Below are 14,421 nucleotides of genomic sequence, written 5' to 3'. Positions count from 1 at the left end.
TGGGAGGTAGGGATTGGATCTGGGGGGGGGGGAATGGGGGTGAAGCTGGGAGGTGTAGTGCAAGGCATAGAAGAGAATCTGAAGAAAACACACTGTATGCAATTCTCACATATTTAGGAAAATGTTAACAAGAAAACAAGCTGGTCTTACATCTTAGTAACTCAATGTTTCAGGAAGCCTATATCTAAGAGTGATCTCATTCAAAAATAGGCAGGCTCTCTAATTTAGGTGGGCTGAGTAGAGTGTCTGGAAAAAGGAAGCCTGCTTTGCATCTAGATTCTGGGGAGTAGAGTTTCATAATTGTCATATGAGAACAGAGTCTGGTATGAGATCTTTTTCTTTCCATAATTGTTTCTCTTTCTTTCTTGAGTGTGTTCAAGTACCTCTGCAATTTCTGAATCAACTAAGCAAGAGGACAACTTAAAAATCTCAATTTACTGAAAATAATTCACAGCGCTTCTGATGGGAGTCAGCAGACCATCAGGAATGGCTGATGTCATGCAAATGGGGACGATTACTCTGCATTTGAAGACATTTGAAAAACCCTTGAGTCGCCGTGGGTTTGTCCTCTATTTTAGCATTGGAGATAAAAATGTAGGAAAACAAAAATAAGGACGCCCACAGTTTCAGTTTGATAAGAGGTGCCATGTCAGGTAAGAATATACAGCTTGGTTCTGAGAGTTCATACCTAAATATAATTATTTAATAATTAATTTAAAAGTTTGAGAGATAGCATTTTTTCATAGGATCTCCATTCATTTCAACGCTTCCATGGAAATTACAGCCGAATATTTAAATTGATGGGAAAACAACAAAGGTTTCTTTGCTCCAGCTGCCTTGTCAAGGACCAGTAGAAGCTGCATAGTGTACACTTTTCAAATGTGTGTATTTTCACTATAAAGATTACCACATTCCACTTACGATGAATTCTCTTTAAAAAACAATTGACTAAAACACCCTTTACGTGTGCATATCTCTCAACAGAAGCTTAAATATTAAGAATGTTCTTACAATTGAGGGAACTTAACTGTATGCCCCAGAAACTGATTCTTCCAAACTAGAAAGTAAGCATGTTTACAGGTATTTCCTCTCCCTCTCTCCCTCCCTCCCTCCCTCCCTCCCTCCCTCCTCTCCTTGCTCTCATTTTCTTTCTCCCTTTCATCTCTCTTCCTTCTCCATCCTCCCCTCCCTTCCTTCTCTCCTTCCATCTTTCCTCCCTCCCTCCTTTCCTTCCTCCAAGACATTGCTTATTTCGTTCTAAGCCAGTGGGAGCAATGAGGGAGAGGACGGCAGCAGAGCTGCGGAGTGGTGCGGAGGATTTAGTGTGTAAAATGTGATGCTTGTTATTCATGACCAGTGTGCATCCTGGAGTGTGTTGCACCTCTAATAAACTGCATGCACTGCTCAGTCACATTGTACCTGTGGAAAGGCGCAAGGAGGCTGGGAGTGGTGTACATGTGTGCAGAGTTGGTGTTCTAGAAACTTCCTGCTTCCTGAAATCCTATCTCTCTCATTCCTGGCACAGTGTCTCACAGAGAAACAAGGTTCTTTCTTTGGAGGCTCTGGGATTTGTTGTATTAACAAGCACCTGCTGGCCCTTTGATTCTGGACAAGGAATCCAACTTCCGAAGCCTGTCTCCTCTCTGGAAAAGAAGCCATTCCCTTGGTTTAACAGAGCCAGATGGAGCAGAGTCGCTGTGACATCCGCAGCAGAATGTGCACTGGAATTTTCAGCCTCTTTAGCGTCAATGTCATGCAACTACATTTATTATAGTAATTTCTAACTAAGGAAAACCAATTTAAGCACCATCCAACCATTTAACCTTTTTTTATGTTTTGATGTCCAGTTTGCTTTTCCGTATGTGTCCCCTTCCCATCTACACTAGGTACCAATATTCTCAGAAGGTCTGTAGGGTTCAGTCTTTGGGTGTTAAATTTGACATGTGCTGTCATAACCTGACAGGGGTCATTTTTCCCCAGGAAAGAATTCAGTTATTGAAAATCAGCAGGTGAACAGACAACAATTTAAATATTTCTAAATACTGTGTATCCTGATAGTTTACTGGGTATAACGGTATACAAGTAGCTTTTAAATAGTCCCACCAGCACATAGAGATAAACAGGAAAATAAGAAAAATGTGTCATGCTGTAATGGTTGTGTAGTTTTTGTTTGCTAGCTTGCTTGCTTGCTTGCTTGCTTGATATTACAATAGTTCTTTAAAATACCAAGTGGCTGTTTTGCCACTGTGTTTGGATCTTTACATGACTACAGCTCATCTGTTGAGCATTGTGACATGGGGGAGGAGGGGAAGAAAGCTATATGCTAGTTTCTTATCATTGTAACACCATTTCGAGCTGATCGAGAGGCTAGGTGCTTTAGAAGTAAGGCTGAAGTTATGAGTCATTGAAGACACATGATCTTAGTGATGATTTGTAAAAGGGATCACTGATGTATGACTCACGGGTAGAACACATGTTTAACATACATGCAGGAGACTCTGGGTTTACACTGTAGCACCCCCCAAAAATGGGGAAAACAAAAATGGTCACCAGACTAAAATTATATATATATATATATATATATATATATATATATATACACTCACACACACAAATATATATCACAAGAATAAAAATTATACACACACATATATATATATTGGTCCCAGGAAGATGTTTGTTGGTTCCTATGAGTGTTAAGATGAAAATAAGATCAACATTATGAAATCCATGTCACCTGTTTGGCAGACTTAGTTGAACATTTTCAGACTTCTTAACTTCAATGTTTTAACTTATATAATATACAGTAAATGAGGGAAATAAGAAGCCAATGTTGCTAAAGAAAAATTGCTAAAGCAGCCTGCGATCCAGGCAAGCTGGGTAATGTGGATATTATGGGCACGTCTTGCTTTGTGGCTAGCAATTCTCCAGGCGCTATTTTTAACCAAGCTGAGATTCTGTTCTCTGCTCCATCATCTCCTCACTTCACCCTTCTCGTTGTGCTCGCAGAGCACAGATTTGCATGCTGTCTGACTGTGGCATATTCTTAGGCATGACTTAATGCCAATCACTTCAGCAGCCATTTTACCTTCTCTTGGGAGCAAGGCAGTATTTAATATATGACAACCTTTACTGAGTACTACTTTCATGAAAAAGATATGTTATTAATTTTGCAAGTGTTTGCTAAGTTGATTATATAAGTGTATATACGCATATGTCTATGTACATGTGTGTTTACTTTTGTGCTATATGAACAACTATGGAATATTTTTTACCTATTATAATTTAGTTATAATGGATCCTGAGGAAAAACTCAAACTGGTTTTTGGGAAGGTCTGAAAACTAGTATCCCAAGGAATCCTTTCTTTTCTTTAATTTTATGTGTATTAAGTGTTTGCCTCCATATGTTTAATTGCACACACACACATTGTATGTATGTATGTATGTATGTATGTATGTACGTATGTATGTATCCTGCAGTGTCCAGAAGAGCCTACCCCCCTTAGAACTGGAGTTACAGATGGTTGTGAGCTGAGCAGCTAGGTTGGTGCTGGGAAGAACCATGGACTGCTGCAGGAGTAGCCAGTGCTCTCTCAATCATGGAGTCATCTCTCCAGTCCCACGTCATTCTACTTTATTGTTAAACATCTAGAACCATACAGGAAATGAAACTAAAGATGTCTTACTTCATCACCTATCAGCCTTAGGCAAAAAGATAAGAATGTTTCACTGATGCAGCCACCAAATCAGACCACACCCCTTTAATCTAGATCACATGTTCACAGAAAGCTCTCAGCCCTCCTGTCCTAATGCCGTCTTCTGCTCCCTTTTGAGAACAGCAATTCCCTCTTCCTAAGGAGGGCAGCTCTGTAGACTCAATGGGGGATCAAGTGTCATTCAGTGAAAAGCCTTTCCCTTTATCGATGAAGGTACCAAAAACCCTGAGGGTTTGTGACTGCCTATATTCTAAGTCCATAGTAAAGTATATCCATAGCATCCCAGTAAGGGCTCACAGCCCTTACAATTCTGGGTCCTCTAAAGCACCGCACACTCAGCCTTAGCAAGGAGGCTCTCAAGATTCACCAATATAACTCTCTTGAGAGATCTACCTGATACATAAACACATATCACATGCCCTGTTGATAACAATTCACATACTCTTTTATCTTTTAAAATACATCTTTTCACTCTAAAAGCTTTCAGATCAATTTTATCCCTCTGGTCATATTATCCTGAAAATGTTACCTCTAGCAAATACTTCATCTTTTTGGAATTATAATACATTTAAGACTACACACTAATTACCTAGTGTCTCTGACATCATTTCTTTCATCCACTTATCAAGAAATATTCTGCTACAAATTTAATACATAGCAGGTAATCAAAGGTGGTTTTAACTTCAAAGTTAGATGTTTTTATTTTTTATAACATTTACCATTTTCTGCAATTCTGATCATTAATTCACTACCTACTCCCTCCAGTGAAATTTAAAGTCCATCAGCCCAAATGCCTTTTGCTTGCTATGTAATGGTCCCAGTCTTTGACTCTTTGAAGGTATTCAATATACTCATTGATGGCATGAAGGCAAGCAATACTATTTATGATCACAGCATGCCGCACCTGGAAGGTTTTCCTAAAAAAGCTGCACATTCCATTTGGGATGTCAGGGCTTTCAGACATGTAGCGTGAGTTGTCAGTGCATAACATACGGCCTTTTAAATGCTTTAGTAAGAGTTACTGCAGAAAGTTTCTCTCTGAAGAAAATTAACATAAAATATGTCCCTTATGTGAGATACTTTGACTGACAGTGATAATTTCATCTGGCTATCAACTTCCTTGCTGTAATGTTTCTTTGAGGAATTACAGATCTAAACTTCCCTTTTACCTTATATATGCATGTACTTCAGGTTAGTCAGGACTGACCCTAAAGCTCACTTGAGATGGTATTTATAAAGCATAGTTACATGTACAACACCAACTTCACATCACTATACTGTTCTTTGCTACCACTTATACTAAGGTCTAGGAGTGAAGGCAGGTCACCTTTCTCCCCTCTGATCCTCATGCTAGACTCCTCTCAGTTTTGAAGTTAACCCAAGCAGATCTCCTGAGATTAGGAATCATGAAATGAGTCATGTTCTCTAAGGAACTGGATCTGAGACCAAGGGGAATTCAAGTGAAACTGAAAAAAATATGCTTACTCAGCAAACCACAGTAGAATACAGTAAAGGATAATTAAAATGCAAATTCTAAGGATGGCTACAGTAACAGAAAGGAAGCAAAAACACAGTGGTTAATAAATAAGGTTTTCTACTCTGATTGTAGCAGTTCTAAAATAATTATCTATCTCTGGTAAGTGGAGGTTAAATCTTTTCCTATTGTTTAATTTCCTATTTCTCTAACTACAGAATTTTCTGAGAAAAACAATAGATGAACTACACATATACATACATAGAATCAGAAGTTCTTGAGATACTCATACTTCTATGTGGCAGGCATATAAGAAAACTAAGGGGCGCAGGTCTGGTTCGGTCAGTGACAGAGACTACCTCCTTGCCCCCATAAAGGCTCTGGGATCAGATGCCAGGACAGGAGAAAAATAAGAGATTATATGTGGCCAATGGGACACATCCAAAAGATTCAAAAGGCAAGCAAGGCACAAACCCTGAGTCACTTATGGGACAAGGAGTCATCAACTCCTTGTAATCTGTAACCTACGATTACCTTGCCTGCATTGCATTTGGGAACAAGCACAACACAATTGGTAAAACATTTGTTTGATTTAAAAGATGAGGTCTTAGAGCTACCACGGGCAGAACCTGTGTGTAATCTCTCCCTCTGCCCCAAACATTAGTCAAGATTCTTTCTAAGCAACAAAATTCCATGGCAGAGACACGTTCGTTATTATATTTTCTAGAGTAACACATTTACCCAGGACCCACGGTAATATCATCCACTCCACGATGGTTGGTGGTGGACCTTGCCTGTTCAAGTCTGACCTGTCGATGTGCTGAGAGGCTAGCAGCAGCAGAAACAAAAAGGTCAGATAGGAGGCTGTGTGGCAGATAAACTTGATAAATGGCTTTCTGATGAACAGTCCAAGTGGGCTTTTGGGAGCTATCAGGTAGCACACGGAGAAGACCGGAAAGAGTAGTCCTATTATGAAACACGTCACCATCTTCACCGCCCAGTGTCTTCTCCTCCAGCCTGGGAACTCATCGTACCAGCGGGAAGCGAGCAGCTGCTGGCAGTTGGGCTGAGCAACAAACTAGGAGGAACGGAGAAGGAAAATTAGGTTCCTACTGTATGTAATGACCTCAGTTCATCAGGAAGAACTCAGAGACATCGTTATCCCTTACCGCATAGTTTTAGGAAAAGATAATGACACGCTTGAATATTTTTTTCCAATTTCATATTAAAATCAAATTTAAACAAACCATGTATTCTTTGGTAAAGCAGTATTAGAATTTAAAGACACAAGCTGTGGTTCACCTGATCTTAGAGTAAAAATAAAACACATGAAGCCATTCTAACAAAGACCATACAATGGGCACTTACTGCACTCACGGCACAGTGCTGTGTGCTTAGGCTTAAAGAGAGTCGAAATGGAGTCCCTACACTGGCAATGGAAGCAGAGGGAAAGAATAAGAATACACAACCTGTCCTAGTTGTTGTGATCAAACACTGACCACAAAACAATTTGGGGAGGAAATGATTTATTTAGCTTGCAGGTGACCGTCCATTATGCAAGAAGCCAAGGCAGGAACCTGGGGGTGGTAAATCAAGCAGAGACTGTGGAGTAATGCTATTTATTGACTTCTCATCTATCTTTCTTACAAAGCCCAAGGCCTCCAGCCCAGAGTTCATGCTCATAGCAGGCTGGGCTAAATTAGCAATTTAGAAAATGCCCCACGGACATTCCCACAAACCAACATAATGGAGCCCCACTCAATTTGACATTCCCTCTTCCAGGCTGTGTCTATGTCCCTGGCAAGCTGACACAAAAACAAACAAACAAACAAACAAACAAACAAAAAAAACCTCTACTCAACACAGAGGATACACTACCTAAAAAAAAAAAAAAAAAAAAAAAAAAAAAAAGGCCAAATATTTAAGAAACGTATACACACAGGATAGGAAGTGAAAATGTTCACATCACATTTTAGTTCTTCTTTTAACATTTTCCATCATATGTACACATGCATGAGTTTCTCTCTCATAAAAACAAATATATATATTCAATTGGGTCTGGTTAATAGAAAAGTAAGAATATAGTACTATAAATAAGCTAATGATCATTGTCATAGCTGAGTTTATTAGAAACATTACTGAGTATATTATCATATATACTAATCAATTATTATATACAAGCTATTTCACAAACATATTACCCCAATAACATGCCTAAAGTGTAACATATATATACTGCTTTCTCCTCTTAAATGAGGAGGAAAGAGTTATAAGAAATGGCTATAATTATCCAACATTTCAGATCAAGATGGAGTGTTGAAATGTGCTGTCCACATTTCCTACACACAAGTTTTTTCTTCACTGTGACTGACACTTCAGTGTCACATGAATGGAGTTCCACTTGGTCAAGGATGACTTTCAGAGAGAAGAAAGCCATTCAAGATAAGACACAGCAGGGGAGTTCCAGCCTACACTGGTGGTAAAGTGTGCAGTGGGTGTGAAGAATGGCGGTGTAATTCTGCATGAGGCCAACACTTAAGACCCTTGAGAAGGATTCTGCTGATGTCAGAAAAGAGCTTTCTCTGTGTGCAAACCAGACACCTGTCCCTTCATAGTTCTTTTCACCCTTCTCCACATTCCCTAGTCTTCTTCTTTGTCTCTCTGCTGTATGAACCTGGTAAGACTTGGCCCTGCCTCTTTTCAGATGGTGTGCAAACAATTAATCCCTGGGTGATGAGAAAGGATGCTTCCTTGGGAAGAAAAAGAGGCAATGGAATGATGGATTGAGACATCCAGTATCCGAGGTGTCCAGTCATGTGGGTTAGATGAATGGGAGTTGGTCTTCTTGTTCTGGACACTTACTAATCAAAGCATATAAGAGTGGGCAGAGAGACATGAAATAAATCAAAATTTTATGATACAGGCTTAAGTAAACACAGATAAATCAAAGCATTTCCTCCAAGCAAGGGTCAGGAGGGCAATTTGTTTCTTATTGTTACTAATTTAAGCGACTGTAAGATTCTGTAGAAAGGAATGTTTGAATTTATATCAAAGAATCTAGACTTTCACTCGTTTTCTGGCCAAAGCCTTTCCTTAGACTGACAGCAGTGTCATAGATAATGGTGGAAGAAGATGAATGTTCTATGATCTGCTTTGATTCCCCAAGGTATCACATGAGGACCCCGAGAATCCCCTTCCAACATTTTGTCTCCTGCCTCCCTTCCCTCCTTGATACCTTACTTCTTCTCTGAGTCTCTTTCTACTTCTTGTCCCTTGCTCAGCTTTCTCCAACTCCCTGTGAAGGACTCTTTCAGAGAACTGACTCTCTCTTTGACTAAACTACAGGTCCATCCAGGGAAGCCCTGGCCAGACCCCAGAGCATTGCTCACATGAAGTTGGGGGTCTATGGCCTGGGTTTCTCCACTGTCTTCCTGGGGCAGAAATGGAGGAGCCACTGTTTCCTGCAGCCACCTGGACTTGGGGAAGGAGATTTTCACTATAGGTCTGTGGATCAGGCCCTGGCCAACCCCTACACAAAGAGAACTCTCAGCATTCAAACTTACAGTGATCCCATGCATTCATAGACGAGTCACTGAAAATTAATTTTAAATTCTTCATAATTTGCACCCAATAACTTTTAAGTCATTTCAAAAGCTATATCCTTTGAGTATTATACAGACACTGAGACATAGGGTTTTAATGACTGTAAAAATAACTGACTCTAATCTAATTTTTACAAAGAAATCATGATCCAACATAGACGAAATAAAAACAACTGCACAAAACAGTAAAAATCCCAAAGCATATAGAAAAAAAAGAAGAGAAGAATAAAACAAAAAGTATACTTAAAACTACTTAAATTATCCATTTTATTTAGATTTTTCCAGTTATGTCGAGTATAGGCTTTTGAAGTAAGACCTGATGACTTTTTTAATTTCCTCAGTTTTTGTTTCTGTGTCTCCCTCTTTATTTATAATTTTGTTAATTTGGATATTGTCTCTGTACCTTTTAGTTAGAGTAAGAGTTTGTCTATCTTGTTGATTTTCTCAAAAAACCAGTTCTTGATTCTTTGTTTTGTTTTCTTTGTTTCTAATTGGTTGACTTTAGCCCTGTGTTTGACTATTTTCTGCTGTCTACTCCTCTTGGGTATGTTTGTTTCCTTGTTTTTTTCTAGAGCTTTCAGTTGTACTGTTAAATTACTAGTATTAGATATCTCCAATTTCTTTATGAAGGCACTTAGTGCTATGAATTTTCCTCTTAACACTGCTTTCATTGTTTTCTATAAGTTTGGGTATATTGTGGCTTCATTTTCATTGAAGTCTAGAAAGTTCTTAATTTCTTTCTTTATTTCTTCTCTAACCAGGTTATCATTGAGTAGAGAGTTGTTCCGTTTTCATGAGTTTTCTGTTGTTTTGTTGTTATTGAAGTCTAGCCTTAGTTGATGGTGATCTGATAGAATGCACGTGATTATTTCAATCTTCTTGTCTCTGTTGAGGCCTGTTTTGTGTCCAATTATATGGTCATTTTTGGAGAAGGTTCCATGAGGTGCTGAGAAGAAGGTATATTATCTAGTTTTGGGATGAAATGTTCTGCAGATATCTGTTAAATACATTTGGTTCACATGTTAGTTTCACTGTGTTTCTGTTTAGTTTCTGTTTCCATGACCTGTCCATTAGTGAGAGTTGGATGTTGAAGTCTCCCAAAATAATTGTGTGAGGTTCAGTGTGTGTTTTGAACTTTAGTAAAGTTTCTTTTATGAATGTGGGTGCTCTTGCATTTGGGGCATAGGTGTTCAGAATGGAGACTTCATCTTGGTAGATTTTTTCCTTTGATGAATATGAAGTGTCCTTCCCCATCTTTTTTGATTACTTCTGGTTGAAAGTCTATTTTATTAGATAGTAGAGTGGCTACTCAAAAAAAAACCCCTAATTTTAAAGTGGGGTTCAAAGCTAAACTGAGAATTTTCAACAGAGGAATCTTGAATGGCCAAGAAACACTTAAAGGAATGTTCACTGTCCTTTGTTGTCAGGGAGATGCAAATCAAGAGGACTAATATTCCACCTTACACCAATCAGAATGCCTAAGATCAAAAAACTCAAGTGACAGCACATGCTGGCGAAGTTGTGGAGAAAGAAGAACACTCCTCCACGCTGGTGGGATTGCAAACTTGTTCAATAACTCTGGCAATCATCTGGTAACTTCTCAGAAAACTGGAAATAGTTCTACCTGAAGACCCAGCTATGCACCCAAAAGATGCTCCACCATACCAGAAGGACACATGCTCCACCATGTACATAGATAGCAGCCTTATCCTTAATTGCCAGAAACTGGAAACAACCCAGATGTCCCTCAACTGAAGAATGGATACAGAAAATATGGTTTATTTACACAATAGAATAGTATCCAGGTATTAAAAACAATGACTTCATGAAATTCACAGGGAAATGGATGGAATTAGAAAATATCATCCTAATTGGGGTAACCCAGTCCCCAAGGGACATGCATGGTGTGTACTCACTGATAAGTAGATATTAGCCAAAAAAAAGTTTAGAATATCCATGGCACACCCCTCAGACTCAAAGAAGTTAAACAAGAATGAGAGCCTCCCAGGACTCAGTGTAGGTGACTTTAGCCAAAATGCCCAACAGTGGGGACATAGAACCTGAAGAGACCACCTCCAGTACCCAGACAGGACCCTCAGTGGAGGGACAGGGATGTAAACCTACCTACAAAACTTTCAACCCAAAATTGCTCCTGTCTAAAAGAAATGCAGAGACAAAAATGGAGCAGAGACTGAAGGAGTGGCTGAGCAGTGACCAGCCCAACTTGGGATCCATCCTACAGGGGGGCACCAATCCCTAACACTATTACTGATGCTATGTTGTAATTGCAGACAAGAGCCTGCCATGGTTGTCCTCTGAGAGGCTCTAACCAGCAGCTGACTGAGACAGTTACAGATTCTCACAGCCAAGCATGAGACAGAGGTTAGGGACCCCTTTCGAAGATTTAGGGTAAAGATTAAGAAACAGAAGGGGATGGCAACCGCATAGGAAGACCAATGGTATCAACTAATCTGAACCCCTGGGAGCTCCTATACATGGGCTGGTCTTAGTCCCCTGGCATGTATGTATGCAGTGGACTGCTTTATCTGGCCTCAGTGGGAAAGGATGTGCCTAAACCTGTAGAAACTTGATGTACCAGGGAAGTGGAATACCCGGAAAGGGCACTCTCTCAGAGGTGAAGGGGAGGGGGAATGAGAGTACCATGTCGTTGGGCAGCATTTGGGATGTGAATAAATAAAATAATTAATTAATAAAAATACTTAAATCAGCTGAATCCCCCCCCCCCCGCATAGACAGGAACTGAAACATTAACTACAGATAAAGCAAACAGAAAGGAAGCAGACAACAAAAATGGCAATGGGTATTCTGCCCGGATGTGATTGATTTAGAATTCACCTTCCCTTCATATTTTCAGCTTCCCAACCCTCATACCCCAAATTTACACTACAAAATATGTCTATTCTAGAGGCAGTCGTTCTGCCTGGTTTAAGACCTTCCACCAAGGTTTTTGTTTTGTTTGTTTTCAAAAATGTGTTTTATAATGTTGATAACAGGGTTTCAGGGCTCTCTGAACACAGAGCGTTCTCCCAAATTATGTTATCCCTAGATGAAAAACCTTTTCTATTATATCAGCCATTTATATCCCTTCAAAGCTGCCAGTGGCCTTCAACTCTGGCTGACTGTTTCCCAAAGAGAGCTACAGTTGTATCCACAACAAAAACAATTCCTCCAGTCTCCCGGCCTGAATTCAGGTTGATTATATCTATTTACTTTATTAATCAAAGCACCATTTCCCTGTGCTGTTTCCTAATTAAAGCCAGCGATGTATGTCAGACCCTAGCTATGTAAGAGGGAGAGAGAGAGAGAGCACAGTCTTTCAGAACTAGTAAGTCCATTTCTGGGCACTCAATGTGTATTGAAAATGGGTCATGTTATAGATAACTTCACATGACCTTCTGAAACAGAGAGATCCAGGAAGCAGGGGAGATGTTGCATCAGGAAAGCAGCATGAACATAAAACCATCATGGGAAATTCAAGGCAGCAAGTTAAGCCTGAAATAGCAGGCAGGCTTTTGACAGATTCACACTGGCTGGAGAATGTCCCTTGGCTTCTGTTTAGGAAAGACCGTACTGAAAACGACGACGAAAAAAAAAATTCTTGGGCTAGTTAGTCTGTAACTTACTGTGGACTTAACAGACATACAGTGGAAAGGGAATCTGTCACTATCTCTTAGCATCTATGTGAAAAATTTCTTCAGGGAACTCCTGAGTCCATGTCCTTGCTACTTGCAGCCGTGGCTGTGGCCGGTGACACAGTCATTAACTAGAAGTTCGTCAGTGACACAGTGTGTCAGATCTAACATTAGACCTGGTGAGGAACACTAAATATTGCATTACTCCTGTTAGTGTTAACAGTTCAGAAACACTGATTTAATTTATCTGATGCCTAATGAAGCTATTCATAGTTCTAGTGTACAGAATAAACGTTTTGAGACTAGTTAGAATTTAATGTAAATATACATTCTAGTAATTATAAAAAATACCCAGTCTTGATCTTTGTGAGTGAGAAAGAGAATTTTATAACCCAATTGTAATTAGTATGTCATAAAGGGAATAATTAGTAGAAAAGGATTTCTATGAGAAATATCACATCTATTATAATAATAGTAATAGCTTAAGAACAATAGCCATAGAATAACTAGTTTGCCACTAACTAATAATCAAATTGCTTTTAGGAGCTTTCTTGAAATAAAAAAAAAAAACAACACCCTATGAATCTTTTATCATATTTGAGAAAACAACACAAAAAGTCTTAAGAATGATCAGGAAAACTAACTGAGACCTTTGAGATCCCGTCTTCCACTGTCAAGAAGCCATCTGGTCCCACTGAGTGCAAAGAACTGTCAAACTGGTCACCAGGTTTCCTAACCACTTTCCTTGAACACACATGATAAATTAGTCTTTCAGAGTGGGGCTTCCAGATGTCCTATCCCTAGGGTACCACGTTGATGTCAGTGAAGGATGATAACTCATCTCTACTTAACGTGTTGGTCAGGCAAGCACACAATTAAATTTCTTAAAATACTCCTGGGTCTATGTTCAGATTTGGTGTAGAAACTGACCTGCAAGGGTAGTGAGTAGTAACAGGAGGCTGGAAATGCCAGGCAGTCTTTAAACGGAGGTGGCAAGAGCTCAGCACTGAATACATTACATGATAGAACTTGATACGGGCGGGCATGGTGCTTCATGCCTGTAATCCCAGCTCTAGGGAAATGGAAACAGAAAAACGAAGTGTTTGGGGCAACCCTGATCTGCACAGTGAGACCCTGTCTCAACCAAGCAAGCAACAAGTAAACAGATAAACACCTATGGAACAAATAGATTGAACCTAGAAAGCAAGTCCAACTAAGTGGCCAGAAACTACAATCACTAGTTAATGGCAGCTCTTTGAAAATTACAAAGGGGAGCAGTTGGTAAAGTCTCCATAGCCATTCACCAAGGCCCATTTGAAGGCACAAGTAAACAACTGAAATGATTTGTGAAAATAGAAACTAATTCTATGATGCTGCTTAAAGTTTTAAAAAATAAACAGACATGGAGAGGAAGGAACTTCTTGGTTATTGACGGAACCATGCCCAAGTGTTTTTTCGTGTGTTGAATAATCAGGACAGTGCTAGGGGGAAATAGTGTGAGGTGTGGTCTACAGTCAGGTATTGAAGGCTGACCCCCAGTCCCCAGTCACTGATGAGCGAACGAGTCCCACAGAGATGAACCATATACAGTTTTCATCTCCACTGGAGCCAAAGACTAAATTTTGCTTCTATCTGCATCAGGGCAAGGACCATGGGCAGGTGGGCATCAACGTACTCTAAGCATATATTAATTCTTATTATACAAAAGGATATAACTGATGTTCTGTTTGTTCTGTTTCCTGCCATTCCTATTTCCACATAATAGTTAGGTTTCCTAATTCTTTTAAAAAATGGTGTTATGAAAAATGTGGAAATAGCTCTTCCGGTCAGAAAAGCACCAGGGTAGCTAGGGCACAGGGTCGGCTGACATAGACAGCTATCCACAACACCCGCCACAGGATCTTAAGACTTCTGGTGAGTGGAACACAGCTTCTTCTCCAATCCAATTGCGCGCGGGACCTGAGACTGCATTAGTT

General features: G+C 39.7%; 1 protein-coding gene across 4 annotated transcripts in view; it reads right to left on the bottom strand.

Moving 5' to 3' along the window:
- The window catches only part of Trpc4 (transient receptor potential cation channel subfamily C member 4), a 161,784-nt gene that overhangs the window by 45,652 nt on the left and 101,711 nt on the right, over positions 1 to 14,421 (bottom strand). For 3 of the 4 annotated variants that reach the window (XM_021157250.1, XM_029475582.1, XM_029475583.1), the window contains one exon: positions 5,932 to 6,268. In XM_021157250.1, the coding sequence (XP_021012909.1) occupies positions 5,932 to 6,268 (337 nt within the window). Of the gene's footprint in view, positions 1 to 5,931; positions 6,269 to 14,421 lie in introns of those variants that run through there. The other variant, XM_029475584.1, reaches the window with a different exon arrangement.

This window comes from Mus caroli, chromosome 3, assembly GCF_900094665.2.
Source record: "Mus caroli chromosome 3, CAROLI_EIJ_v1.1, whole genome shotgun sequence".
NCBI lineage: Eukaryota > Metazoa > Chordata > Mammalia > Rodentia > Muridae > Mus > Mus caroli.
Note: the sequence above shows the minus strand (reverse complement) of the source record. Positions and strands in the feature narration are given on the sequence as shown.